General features: G+C 39.1%; 1 protein-coding gene across 6 annotated transcripts in view; it reads right to left on the minus strand.

Moving 5' to 3' along the window:
* Window positions 1-4,189: 4,189 nt before the first annotated feature.
* The window catches only part of LNPEP (leucyl and cystinyl aminopeptidase), a 43,360-nt gene continuing 20,622 nt past the window's right edge, over window positions 4,190-26,927 (minus strand). For 4 of the 6 annotated variants that reach the window (XM_057414269.1, XM_057414271.1, XM_057414270.1 and 1 more), the window contains 14 exons: window positions 24,205-24,325; window positions 23,464-23,618; window positions 23,019-23,132; window positions 20,779-20,910; window positions 19,247-19,378; window positions 15,657-15,817; window positions 13,532-13,620; window positions 12,223-12,403; window positions 11,338-11,494; window positions 10,537-10,721; window positions 9,750-9,911; window positions 8,735-8,875; window positions 7,666-7,747; window positions 4,190-6,688 (listed from right to left, as the gene is read on the minus strand). In XM_057414269.1, coding sequence (XP_057270252.1) covers window positions 6,557-6,688; window positions 7,666-7,747; window positions 8,735-8,875; window positions 9,750-9,911; window positions 10,537-10,721; window positions 11,338-11,494; window positions 12,223-12,403; window positions 13,532-13,620; window positions 15,657-15,817; window positions 19,247-19,378; window positions 20,779-20,910; window positions 23,019-23,132; window positions 23,464-23,618; window positions 24,205-24,325 — 1,944 coding nt within the window. In that variant the 3' untranslated portion in view covers window positions 4,190-6,556. The remainder of the gene's footprint in view (window positions 6,689-7,665; window positions 7,748-8,734; window positions 8,876-9,749; window positions 9,912-10,536; window positions 10,722-11,337; window positions 11,495-12,222; window positions 12,404-13,531; window positions 13,621-15,656; window positions 15,818-19,246; window positions 19,379-20,778; window positions 20,911-23,018; window positions 23,133-23,463; window positions 23,619-24,204; window positions 24,326-26,927) is intronic. The other 2 variants (XM_057414274.1, XM_057414275.1) reach the window with 2 other exon arrangements.

Genomic DNA, 26,927 nt, shown 5'->3' on the forward strand with positions numbered 1-26,927 from the left:
TTGTGAGTGGTTGTGAGCACTGGGTAGTGGGGCTGGGAGTGTGGGGGGCTGGTAGCTGTAGGGATCCCACAGCTTTCCCTGCCCACCCCAGCCTGCCTGAGCTGCCAGCCTGGTGACACGTGCAGAGGAAGCCCCAGGAAGGAGCAGCTCTTCTGCATGGAGGCCATCAAGCTAGCCGTGAAACTGCAAGCCATGCAGTGGTTAGTTTGCCGTGGAGGAGGGGAACATCCTGGCTCTGAGCTTAGGGGATGCGCGGTTAGGGAAGAGCTGGCCTGTGGGTACAAGCAACATTGCAGTCTGTGTCTCTTTGGTGGAGGACTAGCCCTGGCAAGAGGGTTTGGTACCTTCTCAGCTTGGTCTGGAGTAAGCATCTGCTTTGGGGCGTGGGATCCTATTAATTCATCTTGCCAAGTCAAATGTGAGATTGGTCCTTGCTGCCCACTGGCGTCCCTCCCACCCTGCCCTGGGAAGGGAGCAGGGCTGGTGGGAGGGGTTTGGAGAACTGGATTTTTTCCCCCTATAGGTGCACTTCCTTCCTGGTGCTGAAGGCCCAGCCAGAGCTGCAGCAGAGCAAGCTGGAGCTGAGCCACTTTGACCTCTAGCAGGTCTCTTTCTGCTTGAGTCTGATGATGATGAGTCCCCACTTCAGGCTCGGAGGAGGGCAGTGGGGGAGATGAGCCTGGGCAGTTTTGGTGCCTAGGAATCTTACACCCCATTTTGGACTGGGGTTAGAGATCTGCCTTGCACAGATACTGTTGGGGCGGCTGATCCTCATTAGCCAGGAGGATGCAGAGGTGGGGGGTAACTGAGCCATATTTCCTGCATCCCTCCTCAGGCTGGCTGGGGCAGGAGCTGGGGGCAGGGCTGAGCAAGGAGTATGCCAAAATAACCATCCCCTTTGCCTGCAGAGTTCAGAGCCAGCAAGGCCAGCTGAAGATCCTGTCCAGGAAGGGCAAATGAAAGAAAGAAGCTGCAGGACCCCATCTCTGAGGCCCCTGGGGAAGAGAAGGGTTTCCTCCTGAGAGGGTCCTGCATTGGCGGTTGCAACCATGGTGGGCAGCTGGACAAGCCAGATGGTCTCAGTGCCTGGCCAAACCTGAATTGGAGGAAGAGGCTGGCCCAAAGACTGCAATGGCCCCCTCTGCAACGTGCATGGATGTGCAGGGGCACAAGTTCCAGGCCCCCACCTAGGGACATGCAGGCACAGTAGAGGAAGAGAAAGGATGCCAGGCACTGCAGGCTCAGACCATGTCAAAAGTTGCTCTGGAACCACAGGGCCTGCTGCTTCACATCCAGGATCAAAAGTCTAAAGAGCCTGGAAGAAGAAGAAAAAAAAAAAAAAAAAAAGGAAGAAACCATGCCAGAGTAGCTTGTGTTCTGTGGGGCAGTTGCTGTCTCCCATTGCCTCTGGTGATGTGTTCCGTGGCCTCCACACCCGAGTTCTAAAACCTGGTCTAGAATCAGCCACGGAATGTTGATTTGCAAATACTCTTTCAAGTCAATTCCCAGTCGGTTCTCCATGAACAGGGATAGTAAGTGCCGCTACACTGAGTAAGTAACTCTAAGCCTGGTGGCATTTAGCGAGAGTGCTGAACAGGAATCATCATCACGCATCTTTTTTCTTGGTTTTACAACCTGAAGAAGCATTGAACGGTTCTGGTTCCCTTTGCCTGCTGCTTCTCCTTCCTCTCCGGCCAACACCATGGAAAAGACACAAGGTTATCCAGCCTGCTGTCAGTAGAAAAAGGCTGACTGCACTTCTTGCCAAGAAAGCTTCTTGCTGCAATGACAGGGGTGCTGCTCTCGAGTGAGAAACCAAGGGAAAAGGATGGAAAATACATACATAATGCAGGAGTCTCCCACTGCCTGAAGCGGCTGGCTAACCTGGTCCAGTGCAGAAGCTCCCCCAGCAAGCCCCTGGCGAAGGCTGGCTTGCTGTAGTCAGCGGACTGAGCCCACAACTGATCCTAAGGAGTGCTTCTGCCCAGACAAGCCTCCTTCCCAAAATGCAGGGTCATCTCCTTCACACTGCTGATCTCTGCACCTACCTGGGAGGTGGGAACGTCAGTAACAAGCTTCCCAGAGGGATGAAACACACACAGAAACAGCACCCTGCCCAGGGCACAGAGTCCAGGATAGCACCCAATCTCCAACATCCCACAATGGGAGTTCCCTGCAGACCTGCCCTAAAATCCATTCTTTAGATCCACCTGAGGGTTTATTTCTAGTTAATTCCTGAATCCTCATGACCAATAATACAATAAAGTTGGGATAATCCCAGGACAGGAGAAGTCCCCACCTCATCATCTGTTGCACAGTGGGTCTGATCCAGGTGTAAGGCACACAGTGAAACCTGAAGCAGTGCTGGCCCCAGTGGCACACGCGCACAGCCCAATGCCCAGCCCAGCCTAGGGTCCTTGACATCCCAGTTCCAAACTGGTTGAGGTGGGGAGGAGGCCCTGCTTGCGATTGGTGAGGAGCAGGCAGGGATGTGCAGGACAAAGCACTATCATTAGGCACATTCCATAAGCACATAGCTGCCTCCAGCAGGGTTCTGGGTTGCACTCAGGGGTCCCCAGTAGCCCTTAGAGACTCCCAGTTACACACAGAAGGGGTTGCAGTTGTTCCCAGTTGCCCACAAAGGTTCTGGGTTGCCCTCCAGGGTTCCTAGTTGCCAGCAGCAGCTCACTAGTTGCCTCCACAAGGCTCTGGGATGTTCCACCTTCCCCTTCAGAGGCTCCCAGGGTGACAGTGCCCCTTGCACCTGTGCTCCATCTCACGCAGCTAGGCTTTCTGCAGCATTCAGCCCCGCAGGCATGAGAGGCAGTGCTTCCCAGATTTACCACTTATTTAACATGGTTTTGGATGGAAGGAGGGAAATTGTATTTCGTAAGTGTAAAGATTGAAAAAACTCTCCCTGCTCATGCAAAGATGGGAATTAAAAACAAACAAACAAAACAAAAACAAAATTTGCTGGATTTGGGCTGGATTTTGACTGCATCGGAACAAGCCAAAACTCCTGAATACCTGCAGTATATTGATGACATCAGTGTGTGGGCCACACAGCAGAGGAAGTGTTCAAGAAAGGCAGAATAATAATCCAGATTCTTTTGAAATTGGTTTTTGCCATAAAACAAAAGTCAAATGACCTTCATAGGAACTCCAGTTTTTAGGAATAAAATAGTAAGATGGGTGTCATCCATATTCCAGTGGATGAGACCGAAAATATCAGTTAGGTCTCCACCAACTAACAAAAATAAGCACAAGCTTTCTTAAGTGTCATGGGATTTTGGGTAATGCAAATTCCAGGTTATAGTCTGATTTTAAACCCTTGCTATCAAGTGACCTGGAAGAAGAATAATGCTTTACACTTCAGCCAGGGACAACAGCCCGACCTGGAGCCTCTGGCAGAAAGCACCTGGAAAGACTTGAGATTCTCCTCTGAGGTTTTGCAGCCAGGGATATACAGGATATGTGATTCTGAATCTTACCTACGCCTTCTGCTTAAGCCTGAGACCAGGTCCATAACACACAGCCAGCAATCATGTCTCCCAGACAGCTGTGGTCCAAATCTAAAGCTGTTTGCAACCCTCACCTTCATGTGACACCCCCTTTGCATCCCACAACCCCCTGCAGCTCTGAGCACGTTCTACCACCTCACTTATACCCTCATTCTAGCAAGAATGGAAGAAAACTATGACAGCTGTCGGCAATGCTTCCCATGCAGACAAGGCCTAACTAAAAGCTTTCAACAGCCCTCATCTTCCCCTGCAGCCCCATCCCAGCCCCACAACTATAGCCTAGATTCCAGACACACACAAGAGGCTCTGCTTTGTCCTGCACCTATGTCTAAGCTTCACCTAATCCCAGCCAGACTCCAGGTCCAACAGGAATGCTGCCAGCTATGGCTCCCAAGAAAAAGCACCCAAAACAAAGCTTTTTGCAGCCCTCACCTTCCTTGGCAGCCTTTTTGCAGCTTTTGTAGCACTGGGGCTATATGATTTGTCTTGCATTGAATCCTAACCTTTTTCCTGACCCTCACTCTATGCTAAAACCATGTATAAAACGGAGCCTCATCAGCAAAGGCTGGCTGCCCCGCACCAGATCTTAAGACATTCCAGTCTTTATTGGTTCCTAATTTACTGGGAAAGGGAGGAGTGTAATTAAATATTTCTCATGGAAGAAGGACTCCAGCACAGTTTTTAATAGGGTCAGAGATTCCATGCCAAAAAAGACTTGTTAAAATCTCTGTATCTGACATACCAGAAGTATGCATATGCAACAAACAGTAAACTGAAACATTATTCAACAATGCCTCCACAACTTCCCCAACTTTCCAGAGTTTCTTGGTAAAGATTGTTGTCCAAAACTCAGCTTTCATAATTGTCATTAAAGCATTTGAGCAAAATAGTAAATTTTTTAAATCCCCACAACAAATCAGGATAGAAGATGGGATCTTCCACAGTTTCCATTTTAAATTTTGTATGCCTCAGTAATGCAGTTAGGGATGAGGTAAAATACTTGTGAGGGGACAGGAGAGAAAAATTAAAGTTTACCACTGACTTCCCATTTAAAATGAAGACATGATTAGAAAGAGAGATGACATATTTATACACAAATATGCAAAGATGGAACTCGTGATTGTGTAGAGATTCCAAAGATTTTAAATAAACAAGAAAATGAAGCTGTAACACATGGCAGTACAAAAATTCCCAGAACATACTTAATCACAATTCTAATTCCATAACTTACAAGGAAGTACCATTTATTTTCAGCGTTCATACTGCCAGTTCCTTCTTCAGTGCATGTAAAAATTACTCATTTCTGGGCCTTTTGAGCAAACAAGTGTCTACACACTATTAAGATCTAACATTCTTTCAGATAATTTCAAAGTTAAAAGATCTGTAATTCTAATGTGAGCTGAAAAAATAGGAATCTCTTTTCCAGGTGTTTTCACAGATATTCAGGAAAAAATGGGAGAAGTATGTTAATGCCTAAGCTATCATTGCTTACAATTTTTGCTAACCAAATTAACAAACAATGCTGTGGTTTCATTAATTAAAGCATTCAATTTAAGTTTCCCTGTGACAAATTTTTAAGTCCATTAATTTAACTTTAATTCAAACTATTATATTCTTCAGAATTCAGTGTAGCTGAAATTAGCTTAATTAAAATAGTACAACTTCTAATTGTTAGTGCTTTCATTCTAGTTTATAACTGACCACATAACTGGACAATGATGACAACAGTCCTGAATCTGCTTGCATGAATCCATAAAAGGTGTATTAGTAATGAAATAAGTAAGAACAAATCTCCAGATAAAAAGGTATGTTTACACTTGCATGTGTTGTATATGTATATGCTATACCTCAAAAATGCCTTTTTCACTGATTTTGACACAGATGCATATTGCACAGTAGGTATTTCACCTTTTTAATGTAGCACATTCATGTTTTGGATCATTTTCTTTAGAAGACTTTGGAGATTTGTCTCACAGGGTTTTTCACAACAGCAGAACAAATCACTAAAATCTAAATGAGAAGATTTCCTAAAGGTGATGTCAGAAAGAGTTAGCAAAGTTCACAAAGTATACTGTGATATGCGAGTTATTAGGCAAGGAAAAAAACAAAAGTTTACACAAAACAAACTGGCTGACATAGCTATTAATTGTGGACCCTCTGCAACAAATGCTGAAACTAAAAATCAGTAGACAAAAGGGCACAAAACAGTAGTCTTTCTAACAGGTGAACCAACCTGGAGAAATGCACTTTTGTGCAGTTGTTCAGAGATCAGTACAGCAAAATCAGTTAAAGTTCAATGATTAATGATGAGATTCTCAAAAATGTCTAATAAATTCAGAGTAAAAGTTCCAAAGTCACATCAGCATTTCTGGAAATCCCATCTCTCTAACAGTTGGTTTTGCTATCTGTTTTTTCTTTTCCACACTACTACCCAGCCAGTTCATACATCAAAGTGTATACTACCAGCATGAGATATTATCATTTCCTAAAGACTACTGTGAAAATAAAAAATACAAACTTAAATCAGAACCTTATTTAATTTCACCTCAAACTGGTGTGCTTTTTAAGATCCACTATTACTTATGCATCTGAAGTATGATTTTGTTTCATAACAGCTTCTATGTACAAACATGGAAACCACCTACAGTTTTACATTATAAAAATCTACTGCTCAAGAAGCAGTCTGCAAAGAAATAACAGTTCATGGTAGCTCACTCTTTCTAATTGTCAATATTAATCCACTGCTAAGGAAGCACAACACAGCTCCAAATGAAAGAGCATATGTTTCAAATATAAAATTATATTAAACCATTTGTGCAGGTATTTGGTCTATAGATGGAAACAGTTTCAGAATAAATACATCTTGCTCATTAATGTTCCAAGGAAAATAAAGATCTGAGGCATGTCCTGAGCTATCTAGACTCTTTAATAGTGCAATGTTGCAGTGATGCCTGGTTTAACCCTGGCTTTTGCAAAAGAAATACAGCAACTGCCCACAGAGGTTCGAAAGGGCTGACACACCACAGCATCATATACTATAGTAGTTCTTGTAGCATTGCTAAGTTCCTCTCCATCCACTGGATGTTGAACTGAATTGTTTCAATTGCCTCTTTTACAGAATGCAGTTGAGAACTCTGCTCTGATTTTGACTCAAAAAATGACTTCACCTGCATAGCAAGAGAAAAGAAAGAAAAAGAACATTTTCCTTACCATCAACACTGCCCACACAGATTCAGAAACAAAGGCTACACTTATGTTGCAGGAATCCCTGAGAATCACTTGTATCTATGCAGTAAGCAAACCTCTCAAAGGAGTTCCCAAAATGCAAGGAAAGCATTTTTCATGGGAACTGCAACAGTAATTAGTTAGGTTTCAATAAGGTATTTCACAAATAAACAGACATTCACTTATAATAATAATCACAGAGCACTCAGAAATTCTGGAAAAGGAGTCTTGTTCTATGACAAAGAACTCCTTGCAAGCAACCCTCCTTCGGTGCCTTGGAATGAACCTCACACCCACTCATAATTATCAATGCTAACAATTATAATACTGTAGATCAAACTCTGAACAATTATCTCTACAAAATTACCTGAATGATAATATTAAACTAAGCCATAAGCTTGATAAATTAACTTGTTAGGACCTTGTTAGATTTCTAATTTCTTACGGCTATCAACTGGCTTTTAACTGATACTCAACCTCTACAATAGGTCTGTGGGAGTGTTACAGCAAATTCAGGTTTTGTGGCACTGCATCACATTGCAAAGATTCCATAGCTTCTACACAAAATCTAGACCAAAAATCTGTTTAGACTAAATAATTATTTTGGGAGACAGTGTTATTCCAGTTAAGAGGAAAACGAAACAGTTTAAACAGGTAATTGGATTCAGTTCTATATGCAACTGTGCCACATACCGAGTATGTGATCTTCAATACGTTCATGTATATATTTGCCATGTTGTGAAGTATTTGTATGTATTTGCCATATTTGCCACGTGTGAAGTAGGGAAAGCAAGAGATGTACATCCTAGCAAAAGGACCTCAAGGACAGAAATCACATGTGTTTTCTTCTTCCCTCAAGTAAATGAAAACAGCATTAGAACTAAGGAAAGATCCCTTTCTGGTACATTAAGCCACCAACCTCCATCAAGTGTGCCTTTGTTGCAAACTGAGAAGTCGACCAACTAATGATATTCTGGATAGTGTATGAGCCTAGGTGAAACCTGAAATAAAAAAAAAAGTTATTTTTAACTGAGGGCCACTTCAAGATGCAAGTTCAGTATACATGTACACATTCTTATTTCTACCTTTTCAACAGCTGGAAATCATTAAAAGCACTTGAATTCAAGTTTACAGATCTAATTCATTAAGACATACAAACAAGTCTTAGAACTCCAAGACTCCTAGTACCCTAATCCCTCTAAAAACTGAACTTCAGAGCAAAAGACATGGAAAATTTTCAAACTTATATCACAGTTTAAACAGTAGAGAACTGAGGACACCACACACTGAATACAAAGACCTTTATTTGTGGCATGTATTTAAAACTATACAGTAATTGAATTTGCAACCAGGTTTCATTTCAAGCAAAGTAATTTTGTAATATTGGTTAATAACAGCTTGCTAGAGCAGAAATTTTCATGTGTAAGAAGCGTTTTTAGCAATGTGAAACTGTTCCAAATCAATATGAGGATTTAGAAATACAGTTTTCCATGAATTGTTGGCTTTTTGAAGATATGCAAGCCCTCTGTCCTGCTGCATGCTTTTAAAGGCCAGTTAAGGAAAACATGTATTTCTAAAGCAAGCAATATTTATTGGTTATTTGGATTGGTACTTGCTGTAAAAAGGAAAAAAAAATATAAATCTGAATGAATTCCCTGGGTCAGATTTTGAATGCGTTTGATCCACATAAATATCCTGCATCTGTGGTAATCATCTTAAATACAGTACCCTTTTAACAGAAATCCAAATCAAGATTTTTCAGAATTACTATGAAGCTCTACAAGTCTACAAAGTCCCATCAGCTACTGGTGATACTTCAAAGTTTATGTTCCATGTAATTTTTGTAAAATAAGATTTTTAAACAGGGGTTAAAATTTTATTACAAATCATCTTGTATGAAATCAACTATTTATTATTGTGCTTGAAAGAAAAAAACAGGTGCTTCTGCCATTGTGAGTGTGAAGTTTCAGCTACATCAAAAGCCTTACTTTTGTGTAAGCTTTTCCCAGTTCTCTTTGACAAAGTCCCAAGCCAACAAATATCCAGGTAAACTCTGGCTAACAGTTGCTATGATGTGTGAAAGCTCCTGTGTCCTGATGACTTCTCCTTCAAGGCTGTTCTGCATTAACCTAAAAGACAAAGCATATGAAAAGGGACAGGTAAAAACATCTGTTCAAATCTTCACATGATTCTCCTGAGACTCCTAAATTACATGGAAAAGATTATATAATAGACCAAATAACAAAGAACTTCTGGCATCTAGAACACACCGATGCTCCATTTAATAACCACTGCACTTACTTCACATTAGTTTCCAATTACCAGAGAGATATTAGCTCTAAGCCAAGTAAATGGATTTTCATTGTTCTTGGAAAAGATGAAGTCAATTCTAACAATGCATAAAAGAAAACACAGAGGAAAGCTGTAGCACGAATCACCTAGCAGGACAGCCCTGGTGTCCTCCATGGAGAACTGAGATCTGGTCTACAGAGTGGTGTTGGAGCATACTGTAAGGTCAAAATTTCACCCAAGGAAAGAAAGAAAAGGAAAACAACCAAACTTAAAAACCAAAAGCAACCACCAACAAACCCCAACCAGCAAAAACAAACACACACACACACAAAAAAAAAAACAAACCCAAACTAGTTATTATCTTTGTTATAAAGATACACCAATCTTTTATGATGCCATAAAGCAACCTGCAATTTTGTTACCTTCACCACAAAATCTGCAATTTTCTCTTACCAGTAGCACAAAGCCTTGAAGTTCAACTGTTTTCTCTTTATAAATATTCAGAATCTGTCCTTTTAAGCTACTCTGTTACATAACCTTGAAGAACCTGATACTTCTCACTTCATTTATTTAAGGCTGTACAAAATATGTGGATAGATTTTCATTAGCAATCAGAAATGTTTTCAACAATACAAAAAAGGCAATACATTTTTTCATAGAAGATTTTTAACACTTTTAGTTTACACAGCAACTTTTTTTGCTCCTTCATACCAGATTAGCTTTCTGACATCATCTGTGCTGGCCAAGGCTTCAATCATTTTACTTTTCTCTGCTTCAGAAACTGAAGAGTAGTACATCTTCAGGAGGAAGTCCCAGCCATCACTAGATTTGGCTCCAGCTGTAAATACGGCTTTCATAACATCACTAGGCAAGCTACAGGGGAAAAAAAGAAATACAACAAAACAAACAAAAAAAACAAGCAAAGAAACAAAAGGGGGGCATAAAAATGTTCATCTGAGAAAAAAAGGAAGAAAAGTCACAAAATAAAAAGAGATGCCTCTCTCTTGAGCGACTAAGTTTGCTGGACTAAACTCATGACAGTCTAATACCTTAAGTTACTGGGAAAAAAACAAATCATTTTAGTCATGTGAAAGCACAGTAAATTGTACAAAAATCTGAGTAATTTTCTGCAGCTCAAAATGCACATGAATCCGGAGCAGAACAAATTCTGCAGGATTAAAAGGTATGCTCTGATGTTGCTATTTAGCAATTCTTGAGCGTGCAGGAAATGCACATGGAAGCAATTAGTGAGACTGCAGATGAAGTCAAATTCTAGCACAGTACTCCCTCTCATCTTGAAATAGCAACTTCTACATAAAGAACAGTAAAAGAATGAAATGCTTATCATCCATGCTTAGTTGGTGGTGTGGTTGGAGTTTCTTTTACTTTTTTTTTTATTTATTATTGTTTTGTTTGTTTACCCACCCACCCAGAAAAAAATGGTAAGGTAACAGGAAACAGGTAGATAAAAGAATTGGAAACACAGTTTTTGTGGTACCTGATTGTTCCATTAGAGTTCACCCACTTCTCAAACATTTCAGTGGCAGTTGTTCTACAGTTTCTTATATCATGGGTGCAGGCAAAAGCTAGCAGCATTGACCGGAGCTCTCGTTGAGACAAGGCCCCATCATCTGTCCAACTCTGTTGATCAATTTTATCTCCAAGCAGGCGCTCTATTCTGTGCTAAAGGATGAAAAATTATTAGCAATAGCTAATTCTTCTCAAGAGGATTTCCTAGATATACATATTACAAGATTATCTCTATATATACACACAAAATTAGTTCAAAAAAAAAAAAAAAAAGCCTTTAAGCCTGCCAGGTGACAGTTAATACACCTTAGTTTAGCATAAACTAACCAACCAGCCTTTACCTATAGGCTGAACACTGTTCGTGTTTGTTGTTTTCTACCTTGCCAAAAACACAGCTAGGTACCCACCAGCTACTACATCTCAGGTAGAACACTTCACCTTAAATATCACCTCATAGACACTGCACTGCAAACCATAGCTTGGTCTGTTTATCACAGTATATCGCTAAAATCTTTGAATAAATGCTAAATAAGGAAAAATAACATAGTAAGAGGTTTTTGGGTCTTGTAATTTTCCCTAAGCACTCACTAATTACCCTTAACAAAAGCCCTAAGGAAAGCAGGCAAGACTGGCAACTACCAAAAATCCCCATCCAATTTAGTGAGATTACTAAATATGCTCAACTGTCAACACTTAAAAAGATAATGTAACTATGAAGAACATTATAGGTAATTATTTCAGATCTAATTTACAGAAAACTAAGACATACCATGAGGCGTGATGCCAGTTGTTGTTCACCCTTTTTCTCTAAAAGGTTGTATATAAGACTCAGCTGAAACAAAGCTTGAGTGAGTGGCGCAGTGCTGCTCTCTTTGTTAAGGTAATCAATCAGCTCAAAGGCCTTTTCCAGAGACTCTTTTCCTAGACTATAGGTCAATAAACACAAACATTAAAATGGCTTCCAAAACAAAAGCCCTCCCTGAAACGAGATCAGAAGTGATGCTCTCCCATTACACTAACAGAGGGACAGGCGAACAGAAAGATTAACAAAAGAAACACTTTAGATTTAGTGATTTTTATATGACAGCATTAGTAAGATCTGAACAAAGGAACAATGGCCAAATTTGCCTTTAATTAACAAAATGATGTCTAAAAATGTTTATCATAAACAAGGGTATTCTGATACAGGAAGCAGCTGTCAAAGAGGCCATACAGAATGCTGTGTCTCACCTGCTCTGATGACAGTGGTGTAAGAGGAGAGAGGGAGCCAGTAAAAGTTTGACAGGCAAATAGCTTACTTGTCTAATGTGAAGCACTCGTTGACAAGAGTACAGGAAAACAGTCTGCTAGGCAGATTATCAGACACTAAAGAAAACCAGCTTTCTGAAATGGCAGCTATCATGGCTTTTTGTGATGCAAATAAATGGATGCTGCTATAAAGAACAGGGAGATAACATGAAACACCAATATAGAAACATCTGTGAAATAATTAGAAAGAAATGTATTAGTGAAGAGTGAACAGTTTCAATTGGCTAATAAAGACTGAATTAAGACTCCCCTGAAGCAGTCTTTCTACAATCTAAGTCTGATCTTCTTTGACTTGGAAAAATCTTTAAACACAGATCAACTGTGTTTTCCAATATAAAAGTCTTACCCTGCAAGGTTGAAGATATTGTTGATTAAATTGGCTCTGTCTTTAGGACTCAAAGCAGTATGGTTTTTTTTCAAAAGATCAATAAGTGTTTTCCAGTCTTCACCATAGTGTACTATGTAATAGCCATTCATGTCCACATTGAATTTTATCCATTCCACCTCTTCTGGAAGTTCAATGATAGCTAATAGACAATCAGCAGCAGAAACAAACACTTAGCAACTGTTTGTTCAAATCCAAATCTATGAAGTAGACTGGTTTCAGAGAATAAATAAATTCTTTCCCACCCACTAGTTCCCCCTACTATGAAGAAGGAATAGTCAGTACAAAGGTTCGAGAAGGCTCCAAAATTCCAGGCTATACTTCTTCCTCCTTCCTACACCTGACTGAATGAATAGTATTACAATCTGCACCAAGATTCATCTATGCAGTTAATTTTTCTCTTTCTGTCCTCCTTTCAAACCCCATCTTTACTCTGCGCACTTTCAGATATATACAAAGAGAGGTCATGAATCAGATGCAAGGCCAACTCTAGTTTCAAAGTCAACTATATGTAAGAAGACAGGCTTTGGGAAAAAAGTTCTTCATTTCAGTTGAACTAATGCCAAAAAGGTCAATTTCCATAGCACCTACAATGCGTTTGAAATTTAGTAAATATTCTACCTAAAACACTTTTGTAAAATCTCCTACTCTTATATCCACCACATCCAACTTTCTGCAGTGAGTGAGGTACTAATATGATGAAAATGAGACCACCAACAGAACCATTTAAGGTGAAACAAAAATTATGAAATCAGGCTACTTTGGTATTAGTTCTGGTAAGATCAAAACCACATCCAATTAAACAGCTTTGTGTGAAACAGTTTGTGTGAAAAGTTCTACATCATCCCTCAAAAACAATCTGATCCAGATGCAGTATTTTCTTGTACTATTACAGCAAATAAGTAATATTTCAGTGGAAAGTGACTTCCTCACATTTCAGCACACTGGCAGAGCAGCTCTTGCATTACCTGCTCTCTGAGGGACACACAGTTTCAGAGATTTTATACGTCCATTTGGAGGAAAAAAGTATAGGTTTTTACAAATTCCAAACTTGTGCTTCTGCTCTACTTGCTGCCATTTACTTGTACATATAATGCTATAGGGAACCAACTTTCTAATGATGACACCACCAGTAGTGGCTGACTCCAGATCTCTGCAATTATTTTGTACTACATACGGCTTCATCTTCACATCTTACTGAACTGTGCGCTCAGAAACATCAGTAATCTCTAATACTTACGTAACTTGCTACCAAAGCTTGGAGACATACCTGACTTCTGGTCCAATAAATATGCATTAGTACAATGGGTAAAGTTGCAGCTACTAGTTATATAGGTGAGAGGAATATGCCACAGATAACTGCAAAGAAAAGCAAATGTTTACTTACATATTACACATATATTATTCTTGTCTTGAAGGGTGTTTTTGTTTGTTTTTTTTAATTAAGCATTTCAATATATTAAAATTATTATTTCATGGCAGGGGGTTTGGAACTAGGTGATTTTACGGTCCTTTCCAACCCTAACTATTCTATGATTAATGGTATTAGAACCACAGCATGCTGTGTAAAATAGCTTAAATCTCATTCATGTAATCAGAATATGATAAAATAATAAATGTACAGTAATTATTTATTCCTACAATGTTGAGAAGTGTGAAAGTTCCACAGAATCACAGAATGGTTGGAGTTGGAAGGGACCTTAAAGGTCACCTAGTCCACCCCTACTGCAATACACAACTAGATCAGGTTGCTCAGAGCCCTATCCAACCTGACTGTGAATGTTTTCAGGGATGCAGTATCCACAACCTCTGAGGGACAATACGTGCCATTGTTTCATCACCCTCCTTGTAAAAGATTTCTCCTCTATATCTGGTCTGAACCTACCCTCCTTTAGCTTCAAGCCATTACCCTTATGCTATTGTCATATGTACAGGAAATCTCTGGCTGTATTAGCAGTATTATTTTCACCTCAGTCAAATGTTCTGTCTTCCTGAAATTTTAAATTAATTATTTTTTAAAATAATTTATGTTGAGTCACGTAGAAGACTCATATTCCAAATCATGGCAACAGAAACCAAAAGTGACTGCATACCACAAAGAGTGTCTCAAGTGAATGGCAAGCTAGAAGAGTAAGTGCTACAGTTGCTCATAATGATGATAAGGACTTAACTGTTTAGAGAAAACACAACTTTGAGGGAGATGAAATAAGTTGCATATATGCAATATCACAGTATCACAGTATCACAGTATGCTAGAGATTGGAAGGGACCTCGAAAGATCACCTAGTCCAATCCCCCTGCTGGGAGCAGGAACACCTAGATAGTGTTACACAGGAATGTGTCCAGGCGGGTTTTGAACGTCTCCAGGGAAGGAGACTCCACAACCTCCCTGGGCAGCCTGTTCCAGTGTTCTGTCACCCTCACTGAGAAGAAGTTTCTTCTCAAGTTTAAGTGGAACCTCTTGTGTTCCAGTTTGTACCCATGGAATATGCACATATTCCAATTTTGACAAGTACCCCTTCTGTGTAGTGGCTCACACAGAGCACTCTTCTTCAAAAGCTTTTTATGCATTCCCCAAATTGACATCGACTAGAAACAAAAGAACAATTAAGCCTAATGATCTTTTCCTTCTTCTTTTACCTTTCAATCACACATTATTTTCCTTCCTCCATACAACAAAAATAAAACAAAACCATGTGACATCCAGTATTTCAAAAGACAAATCCTTCCATGGCCTGACTCTTTAAGACAATGGAAAGAACTCAGTTCCTGTTAAGACTTCAAACAACTGAATAAAAACACCAGAATCTCAAAAGGATTCAAATGTTCATATTTTGGTTAGTCCAGTAAGGTTCATAATGTAAGATGTATTTGCATGAATTCATTCTATAATAAGCAACAGCCACAATTTTGCTTTCTCACTATTTGCATATGTACTTCCTTTTAGGCTTTGGTACCATGGATATTGTCTCTCATATATTTAGCCATGTGCTGTCATGCATTACTGCCATCTTAACAATTTTAAGTGAAGAAAGCTTTAACTCTAGCTTCTCAACTTTCCACTAACATAGCTCAAGATATACACTGAATTTTGGCAGGAAGGAGTAAAGGCTCTTAAGTAAGACATGCATCTGTAACTTCTGCAGCCTGCCTTTCTTCAGCTTCCTATTATCCAAATAAAAACTTTCTGAAATTAAAAGAAAGCTTTACCTGTGAAATCTGCCTTATAGTATTAAAATACTAGATGTGTGAATGTGTGCCACATTTTCTATTACTACCTGCCTTCAAAAAAAATACTAGAACCTATGAATATAAGTGATAAATATGTACAAGATAAAGGAAAGATATCTGTAGGTAGATTTTTAATAGATAAAAAGTATTAAGAAGGCAATAACCTTGCATCTGATGTCCAGTTTTCTGGTTCCACGAGGTACAAATATTTCTCTTGTTTTACAGAAATAATCTTTCCCTTTCGGACAACAGTGACTAAAGGAAATCCTTTCTGCACAATCCAAGTTTTCATCAACTTTTTTACATCTAGTGTTCCATTGGTAATCTGTACAAAACAATCATAAAATAACAAGAAAATAGCAAATGGAGAGCATTCCTAAACCTTCCTCCTTAACTTCCCAAGTACATAGTAGCGTATGATTCTATGATTCTGTATCTGTAAGCAAGCACTTTGACACTAAGCTTGCAACTTTTGTAACCAATGATTTAGGGCAGCAGCTGGGTTTTATATTCTTAAGTTGAGGGAATCCTAGCCGATCAGTGGAAAGACAAATTGGAAACATTAGGTATGCTGAACCAGTGTGTCATGAGAGTGAAGAAGAAAACGTTACAGAAAAGGAAGTTATGGTAAGCTCCCAAGTTCCCTCCTACCCTTTTCTGTTTCCATATTGGTATTCTGATATTATATGGGTGTTTTGGATTCAAGATCTTCTTTTAATTCTGAAATGAACATTACAAATTGAATTAAAGCAAAGTTGTTTGTACAACAAAAACATACCCTTTATCTCTTTTTTTTTCCTTCCACTGACCAGCCTTTACATAGCTTAACCTTCAACCTCTTCTAATCTGTCAGGAACTGTTTGTACTAAAACATCCCCACTGAAGGGCACGTACTTTATAATGTCTACGTATCACTGCTTCTTTATTAGCCAAGATGATCATCCAACCTGAAAAGCAGTATGTCCTCTAACTTACAAAAATATGTTTTAGGTTGAGCTATCAGGAACATAAGAAAATTAAGATATCATTATTCAATTCACATTTAACTTTTACCAACCTATACTGTGTCTTTCTCTGGTTTACCTCAGCAGCATCTTACTGTCAACTGTTCTCTGTTCAAGCCAACAGCAACATGTACAGTTTAACCTCTTGGGAAAACACCACACTATTTATGTAGAGAATGACCATGCACTTTGCACAGCTGTTTCAATTCAAAGGAAACAATTCTCTATCAAAATTTTAAAGAATTTGCAGCCTACGTATTTTTTTTTACTTTTCACCTATTCCCAGAAAACCACTGTTCACTAAATCCTTTTCATAGAATAGCTTGGGTTGGAAGGACCTTCAGAGGTCAACCCACCCTTCAATAAGCAGGGATATCTTCAACTAGATCGGGTTACCCACAAACACATCCAGCCTGGCCTTTTCTTCATCTTGTTATCACAAACTGTCATTGTGATACTCACAATGGTACTTTATGCAATCCTTCAATAAATTCGCCAGGAAGCCCTGATCACTTCCTTTTGCCACTATCTTTTCTTTCTTTCCTGTTACACTTTGAAAACACCAGGATATCTATAAGATCAATGCCAGCCAGCCAAAACCAAACAAACAAACACCAACAAAAAAATTCAAACCCAGGAGAAATGTTAAGAGAGCAGGAAACTAATGAAGTCTAACATTTGCATTTTGTCAACTTGCCTGTTTCTCATCTTAGTCTTCCAGTGTAACACTGTGAGCCACCTAAAGACTGGCAGAAAGATTTATTTTAATCTGTATAGAGGCATGAGTAAAATTGAAGCTTGCTCTACTGAAATAATTCTAATCCAAAAAGGGAATATACAAAAGCGTAGGCTACATGAAAATACAAAATCAACAGCATTACCACTGCAAGAAAACTCCACAAAACAAACCAAAGGCTCAGGCACAAAATGAGGTGCAGCCAGAAATGGACATAGGAGAAAAGGTAAACATTGTAAGGAGCATCAGAAAACATCTAAAGTCCCCAGTTAGTGGGCTTGTCCACACAGAAGGGCAACTTCTGGCAGCTAATGCTGTTGAATACTTGGTATCAGCAGGAATTTGGCAACTATTAAATCTGCACTAAATACAAATGGTTGTTTGTCATTAAAACAAGAAATACACACCGAGTTCTGATGTTAGATGTTACTAAATTGGTTGGATGCAATTCACTTAATAATACTATTACAGGTGGGTGAAGCAATCCCACAGTTAGTAGCTATTATTTTTGACTCTTAAAAGATGACTGAGGTTCCAAAAGACTGGAGAAAGAGGTCTGCTGAGTTTGCAGAAAAGCTGACCTTGGCCCATGGGCAAAGAGTAGAGTTCTGATAAAAAAACCCTTCTTTCTGAGCCAGGGAGACAGACTAAGCAAGTAATCTAAGGTTTTGAAAATGACACTTTTCTCATGCTCTAGTAACAGTTAAACACTGCAGCCAGTAGCAGTTAAGCCCTCACATTTAATTAATGTAAGGCATGTGTGTGGTCTCTTCAGCCACTCTGTATGGATAATACCATCTCCCTGAGGTATGTTTTCTATGTATACAGGACTGAAGCTGCATGGTCAGAAGGCTCCATTTTGCAGAAGTTGAGAAAAGAAAAGTCTATTTAAAAAAATATCACTATACAAACTAGAAGACTTCTCTGTCGTAAGAGAGTCATAGTCTGATATCACTGATAATCCCTCACTCACTGACAAACTAGTGACTGTGTATAACTGAACACACACAGCCACTTGTGACATATGGCAATAAATAATAGAGGTTCCCATTCTGCAGAATTTCGGATATCACAAGGTAGATGTGAAGAACCAAAACTAAATATTAAGTTAGTATTCTGCTTAGGACTCAGCTTCTGCAGGGAAACCTCACATGTATTTCTGAGACTTTAATACACACTATGCAGTACACACGCTCACAGGGAAATCTGTTTCCTTCTCTTAAACAACTACCTTGACATTCCCTTGGTGATACTCATCAGCTATTTCTTGTTGGGATCAGTTCCTTTCTTGCACTCTCACTGAGACACATTTTCCCTTTCACCCCCCACCCCAGTGCTCTCTCCATTGCACTTCTCCCATTCCACCCCTCTTCCTCCCCTTCTCCCTTCTGCTGTCTCTCCCTCCTCCTCCATATGCACCCTCTTGCCCCTACTCTCCCTGGCTCCCAGAGGCTTGCAAACTCACTCCCTCCTGCCTGTGCCATTGCTTTCTTGTGCCCTTAGTCTCTGCCCTCACACCCACTTTAATGCCTGCCTTACCATTTGAGAGCTGCTGAACTAAACTGCCCCCCCCCACAGTCTGTTTTCCTACAATCCCAGGTCTGCTTCTTGAAACAGAACCTATCACTGAAATGAAATTAGACTAGTAGAGTGTATCCCAAGACCTCTACAGAGGTTGGATTATTGGAAAGTAAAGTTTTGCCTTGCTTTTGAGATATTTTTATTCTGGCCTTAATACACTGACAATGCAACTCAAGAAAGGATAGGTACATAGTGATGTATACATACATGTGGATATGCATGGTAGTGCATTCCCACTTCCAGTGCTTTTTTTTGGGATGACACTCAATGGGGTCCTAGAAGCTACAGGAATATCCATATCTGTATGAAAGAACTTTTGACTATGATGAGCAAGAACTTCAGAGTATTTACCTACAATCTATTATCTTATTTCTTTCACAAACAAAGAAATCAAATTTACAACAAACAAGAAGAGCATATCAAAGATGGATACCTCATTCATGCTGTCCCACAAGCCATCACTCTGGGCACATCCATACTTGTGATTATGCAAGTATACCTCAATTCCAGCTTGGAAAACATCCTTAGTGAGATAGTGCTTCAGCATTAAAAGAAGTGAAGCACCCTTCAGGGAGGGAAAAAAAAAAAAGAAAAAGAAAAAAAGAAAGAAAAGGAAAAGAATTGGTAAATTAAAGGTATAGAATTTGCTTTTTCACAGTACAAGAATAACTTCGTAGGTGGCAGATTTTATCCCAAATGATATCATTTGAATAATTACATTAACACTCATATGCCTTGTAAAAAAATTTTTTTTAGTATTTCATAAAGTCCAAATATACTTACAAAAAATGCTAATACAGCTTGAAAATTTTTCTAGTTAGTATCATCTCAAAAATATTGCCCTCGTACTGGTCCCTGCTGGCTGCCATATTTCATCAGAAATATTCTTCTGTATGGTACAGAACTGCACTTGTGAGATAGTATTTAACAGTCATATGATTTGCAGTTATATCAAAAAGCTAAAAATACAGGGAAGAGAGGAAATCTACTTAGTAGATCTACAGATGACTGCAGAAGGACAAGTTCATTTTGATAGTGACCAAAGATGGACAGGTGGACCCAACAGCCCTGAGTAGACCAGGTTTCTCAACTGAGTCTCAGACTACTCAAGGATGCCAGTCAAATCATGTTGACCAGTTAAGACTTGCAAAAAGAAACTGGCGAAGACAAACCAAAACAGCTGTGGGAACAGCACTGCACTGAGGTAGATGTAATATTTGATTATTTTCTAGTAAGTACTAGCTGCCCCCATGGTTTCTTATTAGATGAAATTGCAAGCATAGACAGATAGCTGGAGGGAAAAAAGCTAATCTAAACAATATAAAAGGCTTTCTTCTAATGCTACCAAAATTATGTGACACGGTATGTAAAACCTGAGATAATGCAAGTAAAAATTGGGCAAATACAGATATTTGCTCTCTCATGCATTTTCAGGTGAGGCACTGTGGAGCTCACAACCCTCACTAGACATTAGAAATAATCAAGTTGCAGACAATCAGATATGCAGTGAAGTAATTTTGCACTCCAGATGCAAGCCTACAGCTCAGAAAGTCTCCAAAATACAGATTTTTAAAGGCAGGGAGAGTAAAAAAAGAAGCAATTGCTTAAGTAAGAGCCTTGTTTTTACTCTTTTCATAAGCACTTCTTACAGTTTGCCATCAAAATAGAAAATATATCTAACTGGATCTTTTGTTTCACTTGCTGGGTAACCCTCTCACATCTTCATGAGTATTCTACTTTCCGCTGAAGCATGCATGAAGCAAAAGTATATTAAGAGCAAAAACACACTCACATAATCTTAATTAAAAAGCTACATAGATGCTCAGAAACACTACTGAGAGATCCTGCATTGTTTGTGTTAAGTGTAAATTACCCCCAAACAATTGTCAGTATATGCTTACTTACTCATGTTTTCAATACTGAATATATCATTTCCGAAATATTTCAAAATATTTTTAAAGCTACCTTGATATATGAAAGTGCATCAAACATTTCTTCAATTTGCTCTGAAGACTGAACAGCAGAGGAGACTGGATGTGAAGAATTCAAGGAATCCTTCATCATAGCCTTGAAAATCAAATTAAGGAAATCTTCATCCTAAAAAGGAAAAATTACAAGTGTCTGAGAAGCTTGAACATAGAGCAGAACAGTAAAAGTTGTCTCTGCATTGCTCTCCCATTGGCTTAACATGACATTGCTCACCTTCCTGCCAATGGAGGTAGCAAAACATTTGTTAGGGTAGCATTTATAAAATCTATTTATAAAATCATTATCAATCATTTAAAATCTATTTAAAATAAAGAATGGTATAAATCTATTTATAAAATCATTTCAGCAGTAGAATCTCACTCTTGAGTTTGCATCATAATCCAAACCCTTAAACTCCTCTTTCAGGTAAATGCATCATTGGCATTAGTGAAAATAAATTTACCTACTAAGTAGGTGTCCACTTTCAGATTTGGCTCACCAATGTTTTCAATTCATTTACAGGAAACAGGGAATACAAAATCATAACTTCTTTGGTATGCTTTAATACTGAAGCATGAAGTCTGGTGAAATTACTCACTACAGTGTTATTTGTGAGAATGTAAAGAACATCTCTTCTAATGATCCTAGTAACAAAGTCTCTTCCTTCTTTTCTTCTAGGATTAAGATATTTCAATTGAATACATTGTTAACAGAACACAGCAACTCCAAACACTCAAAAGAAGCTGATTGCACTGGTATTTGTCCATTTAATTTCACTGAAACTTGAGCAAACAATTCTCTATACAGTTACCTCTACACAGTAGAGAGTTCTATACAACACAATAAAGATACACTTAAAAGTTTAAAATATTAAAGCTATTCTTCTTGAATGCAGAAGTTCTGAGTGATTCGGGTTTTCTGTTATTTTTACCAAAAGGCATCTTTGGCATCACCAACTGGCGAAATCAGAGGTTGGTGAAGGCACTTTGTCAGGCATCTTTCAAAACAAAGTATGCAAGTGTTAGATGTGCTCTTGTTAAAACATTAGTCTAGTTTTCTCACCTCCTGTCACCATATAGGCACACAAGAAGCACCCCACAAGCATACTTTCAGTGGGCATCAAACTCAACAACCAAGCTAGCCCAAACTGAAAAATTTTTTAAACACTCAGTTCCAAAATAGAATTCTACCAAACCAAATTAGCAGCCCAATTTTCTTAATGCAGCAACAAAGATGAATTAAGAACTAAAAGTCACAGTCAGAAGGGTGAGAAGAAAACAATCCAGCAAGCAGAACATAGTACATGTCAGGTTTTTAATCCCATGATTAAAACTGCAAATCACAAACACTCCTCAAAGCTGGTTCCAGAGCCTTCCTCTCCTAGGAGATACCCTTACCTAGGATGCAAAATTAGTCTCCCCACTGCTCCCTCCCTTTATTTCCACTAATCTTGGTTTCTCTGTCTTCATTCAGTGACAGAGATGCTTTACAGCAGTAGCTGGTATCCCTTCCTTAGAGAGCAAAAGATCAAACTTGAATCCTTCAAGTTTTCCAGGGTTTCAAAAGCTGGGTCACTTACTACCCGAGTACTTTCCTTCAGCCACATTGCAAACACAAGTGCCAGTGGGAGCAGTGCTTTGTGTTACTTGTGTAACTCAATGCTGTCAGAATTCATTAGGTGGGACCATATGATACTTTTATACGAGATCCCCTGATTAGTGAATCCCAAACTGATTCAGACAGAAGCAAGTACCGCAATGGAAAGACAGAAATTACCATAGTAATACTTAGTAACCTGAAGCTCTGTTGCTTCTTACGTCTACTAGGAAACAAAGGCTACTACTTTCCTAGTAGTTTATTAGAAAAAATACTTGGTTGATTATATGCCTGGACTTTCTGTGTAAAGAAAAGTTATAATGCGATATATAGACACCTACATGTTTTAATACCTGCTGTCCTACACAAAACACTTTAACCTACACAAACCACAAAAGCTACATATAGACTGCTACCAAAACAAAACAAAAAACACAAACACAAAACCAGCATACCCAAAGTCCACCTCCCAAACCACTTCCAATATAATCAAATTGCCAAAGCAGAGGAGATAAAGTATAACCTCAGTGGTGCCCAAAGGGAATTTCAGTATAGGTTCGTATATATCTGTCCTTTACAGGCAGCATTAAAACATGGATCATACCAAAGGTATGGTAAATGTAGTTACAGAAAGTACTTACTGAATGTAATTCTGGAAAAATCTCTTCCATGGCAAAGTACTCCATGAAAGTGGCAAATCCCTCATTCAGCCAGAGATCATTCCACCATTCCATAGTTACCAGATTGCCAAACCACTATAAAAGACAAAAAATGTTATTCTTTTTTCATAAATAAAATCAGATTAGTACAGTAACACCTTGTGCATCCATCGCTTTGTCTTGCAGCAAAATCAAGTTCAGTCAAAACCACAGTAACAACTTTGCATGAACAACTCCTACGTACTTCAGGCAGAGTTGCACCCCATCTGCTGTATTGGAAAAAATACAACCACAAGTATTTCTAACAGACACAATGTACAACCCCATCACAGTGAGGACAGGGCTGAGTTTAAGGACAAAATTACAAAAAAAAAAAACAAACAAAACAACGCACCACATTTAAACAATGACCTCCCCAGACTAGTACCTGATGGGCAAGCTCATGTGCTATCACTGCAGTTACTGACTTTTTATCCCTTGCTGAAGAAGTATGACTGTCAAACAGGAGTGCTGATTCTCGGAAGGTGATCAAGCCCCAGTTTTCCATCGCACCAGACTGAAGATCAGGAATTGCTACCAAATCTGGAAAAGATTTGAGAAAAGCATTTGAAAACTGCTAGTTAGAGCCATTATGTATTTCAAATCTACCTGTTCTATTCAATAATTCCTGAAAACCTCATTATTAAAATCCTGTGGTGTGGACATGTGCTCATATCAGCACAGAAGCCCCACAGACATACAGCTATGTTTCTCTAGCGCTACTCTTAAACAAGTAGTTTAGATCTTGCCTTTAGACCTTGCATTAACAACTAATGAGGAAATGAGGCTGCCTTACTGAAAGCAGTGGTTCAGAGGACTACATTTCATTATCTTTCTTTCCAGTCAAACTAATACATGCAGAGAAATCAGGGTGCAGATTCTGCACTGGTGAACATGATTCACAGATTGAGAATTCTCTATCTCCCTACTAAGGCATATCATGTTAAATTTACATGGACTGCTTTGATGTTATGTATAACTATAAGCAATCCAGTGTCAAAAGCATATAAAAAAATTCCAGCTTGGGAATGACTTAATGGTCGTACTTACAACGTTGGTTTTTTGTTTTGTGTTTTTTTTTAATTTTGGGGAAATCTTATTTTGCAATTTTCACATGACAAGGACTTACCTAATTTTTCAAGAGGGTAGTTTATTAAAAAGTAGTTTTGATAAAATTCCAGAAGTTTCACTGATGTGTTTAGGGCATATTCAACTTGGTTTAGATGCTGTGGTATGGCATAGACAGATACCTAGTCCAAACAGAAAAAAGATTTTGAAACATATAGCTACAAGAGCTTTAGAGTAAAAGAGAAGCTTGCAGAAATTCCTGAAACAGATAGGACAGTGTTACGGTTTAAGATCAGCCGGTAATCCAGAACCATGCAGCCGCTCGCTCACTCTCCAGTCTTCTTCCTCCCACTCCCGGAGGGATGGGGAGGAGAATCGAAAGAATGTAACTCCCACAGGTTGAGATAAGAACAGTTCAGTAAATAAGGTATAACACAAACCACTGCTGCTACCACCAATAATAATAATGATAAGGGAAATAACAAGGGAAGAGAATACAACCGCTCACCACCCGCCAACTGATACCCAGTCTGACTAGAGCAGCGATCTCGCTCTTCTGGTTTACTGATGTGCTGTGGTATGGAATACCCCTTTGGTTAGTCTGGGTCAGGTATCCTGTCTCTGCTTCCTCCCGGCTTCCCCTCCTCCCTGGCAGAGCATGAGACTCAGAAAGTCCTTGGTCAGAGTAAACATTACTGAGCAACAACCAAAAACATCAGTGTTATCAGCACTGTTCCCAGGCTGAAAGTCAACAGGCAGCACTGCACCAGCTACTAACAAGGAGAAAAATGACTGCTACTGCTGAACCGAGGACAGACAGTTTTGGGAGTACACGTCAGTTACAAATACTAGTTATGAAGCTGTCAGTGAAGAGTTAATTTTTTTTGCTAAAGCCAGTCAAAATACAGACAGACTATCCAGGTGACCAATGTGTATGTGAGAACAATTCGATGCTGACACCCTTAAGGAAAGTATTTGTTAAGGGTCTACATAAACAGAAGTTGATCCAGTTCCTTTTTCACTCCGTCATGAGTTAAATGACACCTCCTGCATGCTTCAATTAGTCTGTAAGTTTAGTCTATCAGTATGTTAACACTAGTATCATCTGCAAGAAATTCTCCCAAGAAATAGTAACTGGCAAAAGTTAATCCATTTTCCTACCTAAAGCAGAGCCACATTAGACCTGATGTAAGAAGCATTCATAAAAATTGAGAGGTTACAGACTCCCTCTAGTCACACTGAAGTGGCTATATCAATAACATAAATTCGATTAAGTTACAGGCTGATCCAGGTTTAGGATGCCCTTTCATACACAAACAAAAAAATACGTTGAGACTAATTTTTCCATTCTCTTAAAAAAACCCTTCCTTTTACCATACTACAAATCAGTAAACAAATGACATTTCAAATAGATAGATAGGGTGATCTTTTATTTTTGAGTTTGAACCAGTAAGGACAAAATCTAATGCTCCTGGAAACGTATTCTTAGCTGCTAAGGATCTTCTGAGTTCTTAGACTTCAACTCTAAGCTATTTTATAACATTTAAGACAATAAGCTTACTCTGTGTGAATTGGTTAGCCAAAATCTTTGAATCTCCCAGCCACAAAGAGCTGGAAGCATTCTGAGAAAATGTCATTATATGCTTCCTTCTTACAATTTTCCTCAACCTACTAGATGCTGTTGGCAACAGAACAACCCACTAGCTAGACTTTGGCCTTATTTGGTGTAACCATTCTTACGCTTTCTTCCTTTAAGCTGTCGAGTACTCTTAGATACTGCTAAAACCCTTGTGTTTGATGCCTTCTAAAGGTCTGCTGGACTTCCTTAGCTTAGCCAAATCTTGCTTGGTGGTCAAAATGGAAGGAGAAGCACAGTTAAGAACCTTTTTCCTTAGTTAGAACACATCACACAGTCCTTTTCTCCTGTCCTACATGCGTCTGCCATAAAATACCTCAGAAGTACTGACAATCCATGCAAATTGCTCTCAGTTTTATGAACAAAGCAAAGCACACCTCCATAGGTAGTTGTTCGAGCTCTGCAAACATGAAACATTTAGTATACTCATCAGTTTTATGCCTGCTAAAGAACTGGCTACATGGTTTTACCAGACTACAGTTCAAATACTCACCTCAATGGTAGCCACAAGGTGGGGATTAGAGGGGGAATAAAAAAAAAAAAAAAAAAAGGAGTGGTCTAACCTGACCAAACAGTCTGCCCTATTCAGCTATAATTAGAAATACTTGTCCAAGTCAGATTCAAAGCTTACTGACCAGTACCTTTACTTGTGTATACTAGATTAAACAGAGGGCTGCTTCTCCTCAGTGTTACTAGCAGTATTTATTCCCTCTGCCCCCCTCTAGGCAGGTACTGGCACTTCTGACTTTTCATGAGGAAGGGCCAGTTCCTGTTGGAGAGTCATTGCTCACATGAAAATCCTGGACCTCCTAAAAGATAAAGGAGCACCTCCTAATACCAAAATGCTTTTTCTTTAGTTTCTTTAGTTACTGTAATTGCACACATCATATGAACTGCTCACTGACCATGCAGGCTATATCCCCATGAAGGACAAAGATCAAAGAGGACCAACTGTTTGATTTTTTTCAACCTTCCAAAACCAAAAGTCTCACAGTGAAATAATTGTATTCAGGTGACTAAATGCAGATATAAACTTCGTCTGTTTGCTTTACTGCAGGGCATGGGCTTGTCTGGGGCTCTTTTAGTAGATTATCTTTGCAGGCATAGAACATATTTGCAGCTTGAAAATAGTATGTACGCTTCCCTGG

The sequence above is a fragment of the Pezoporus wallicus genome, unplaced genomic scaffold (genome assembly GCF_028554395.1).
Source record: "Pezoporus wallicus isolate ANWC-B61680 ecotype Strahan unplaced genomic scaffold, APGP_CSIRO_Pwel_v1 contig_4830, whole genome shotgun sequence".
NCBI classification, from domain to species: Eukaryota; Metazoa; Chordata; class Aves; order Psittaciformes; family Psittacidae; genus Pezoporus; species Pezoporus wallicus.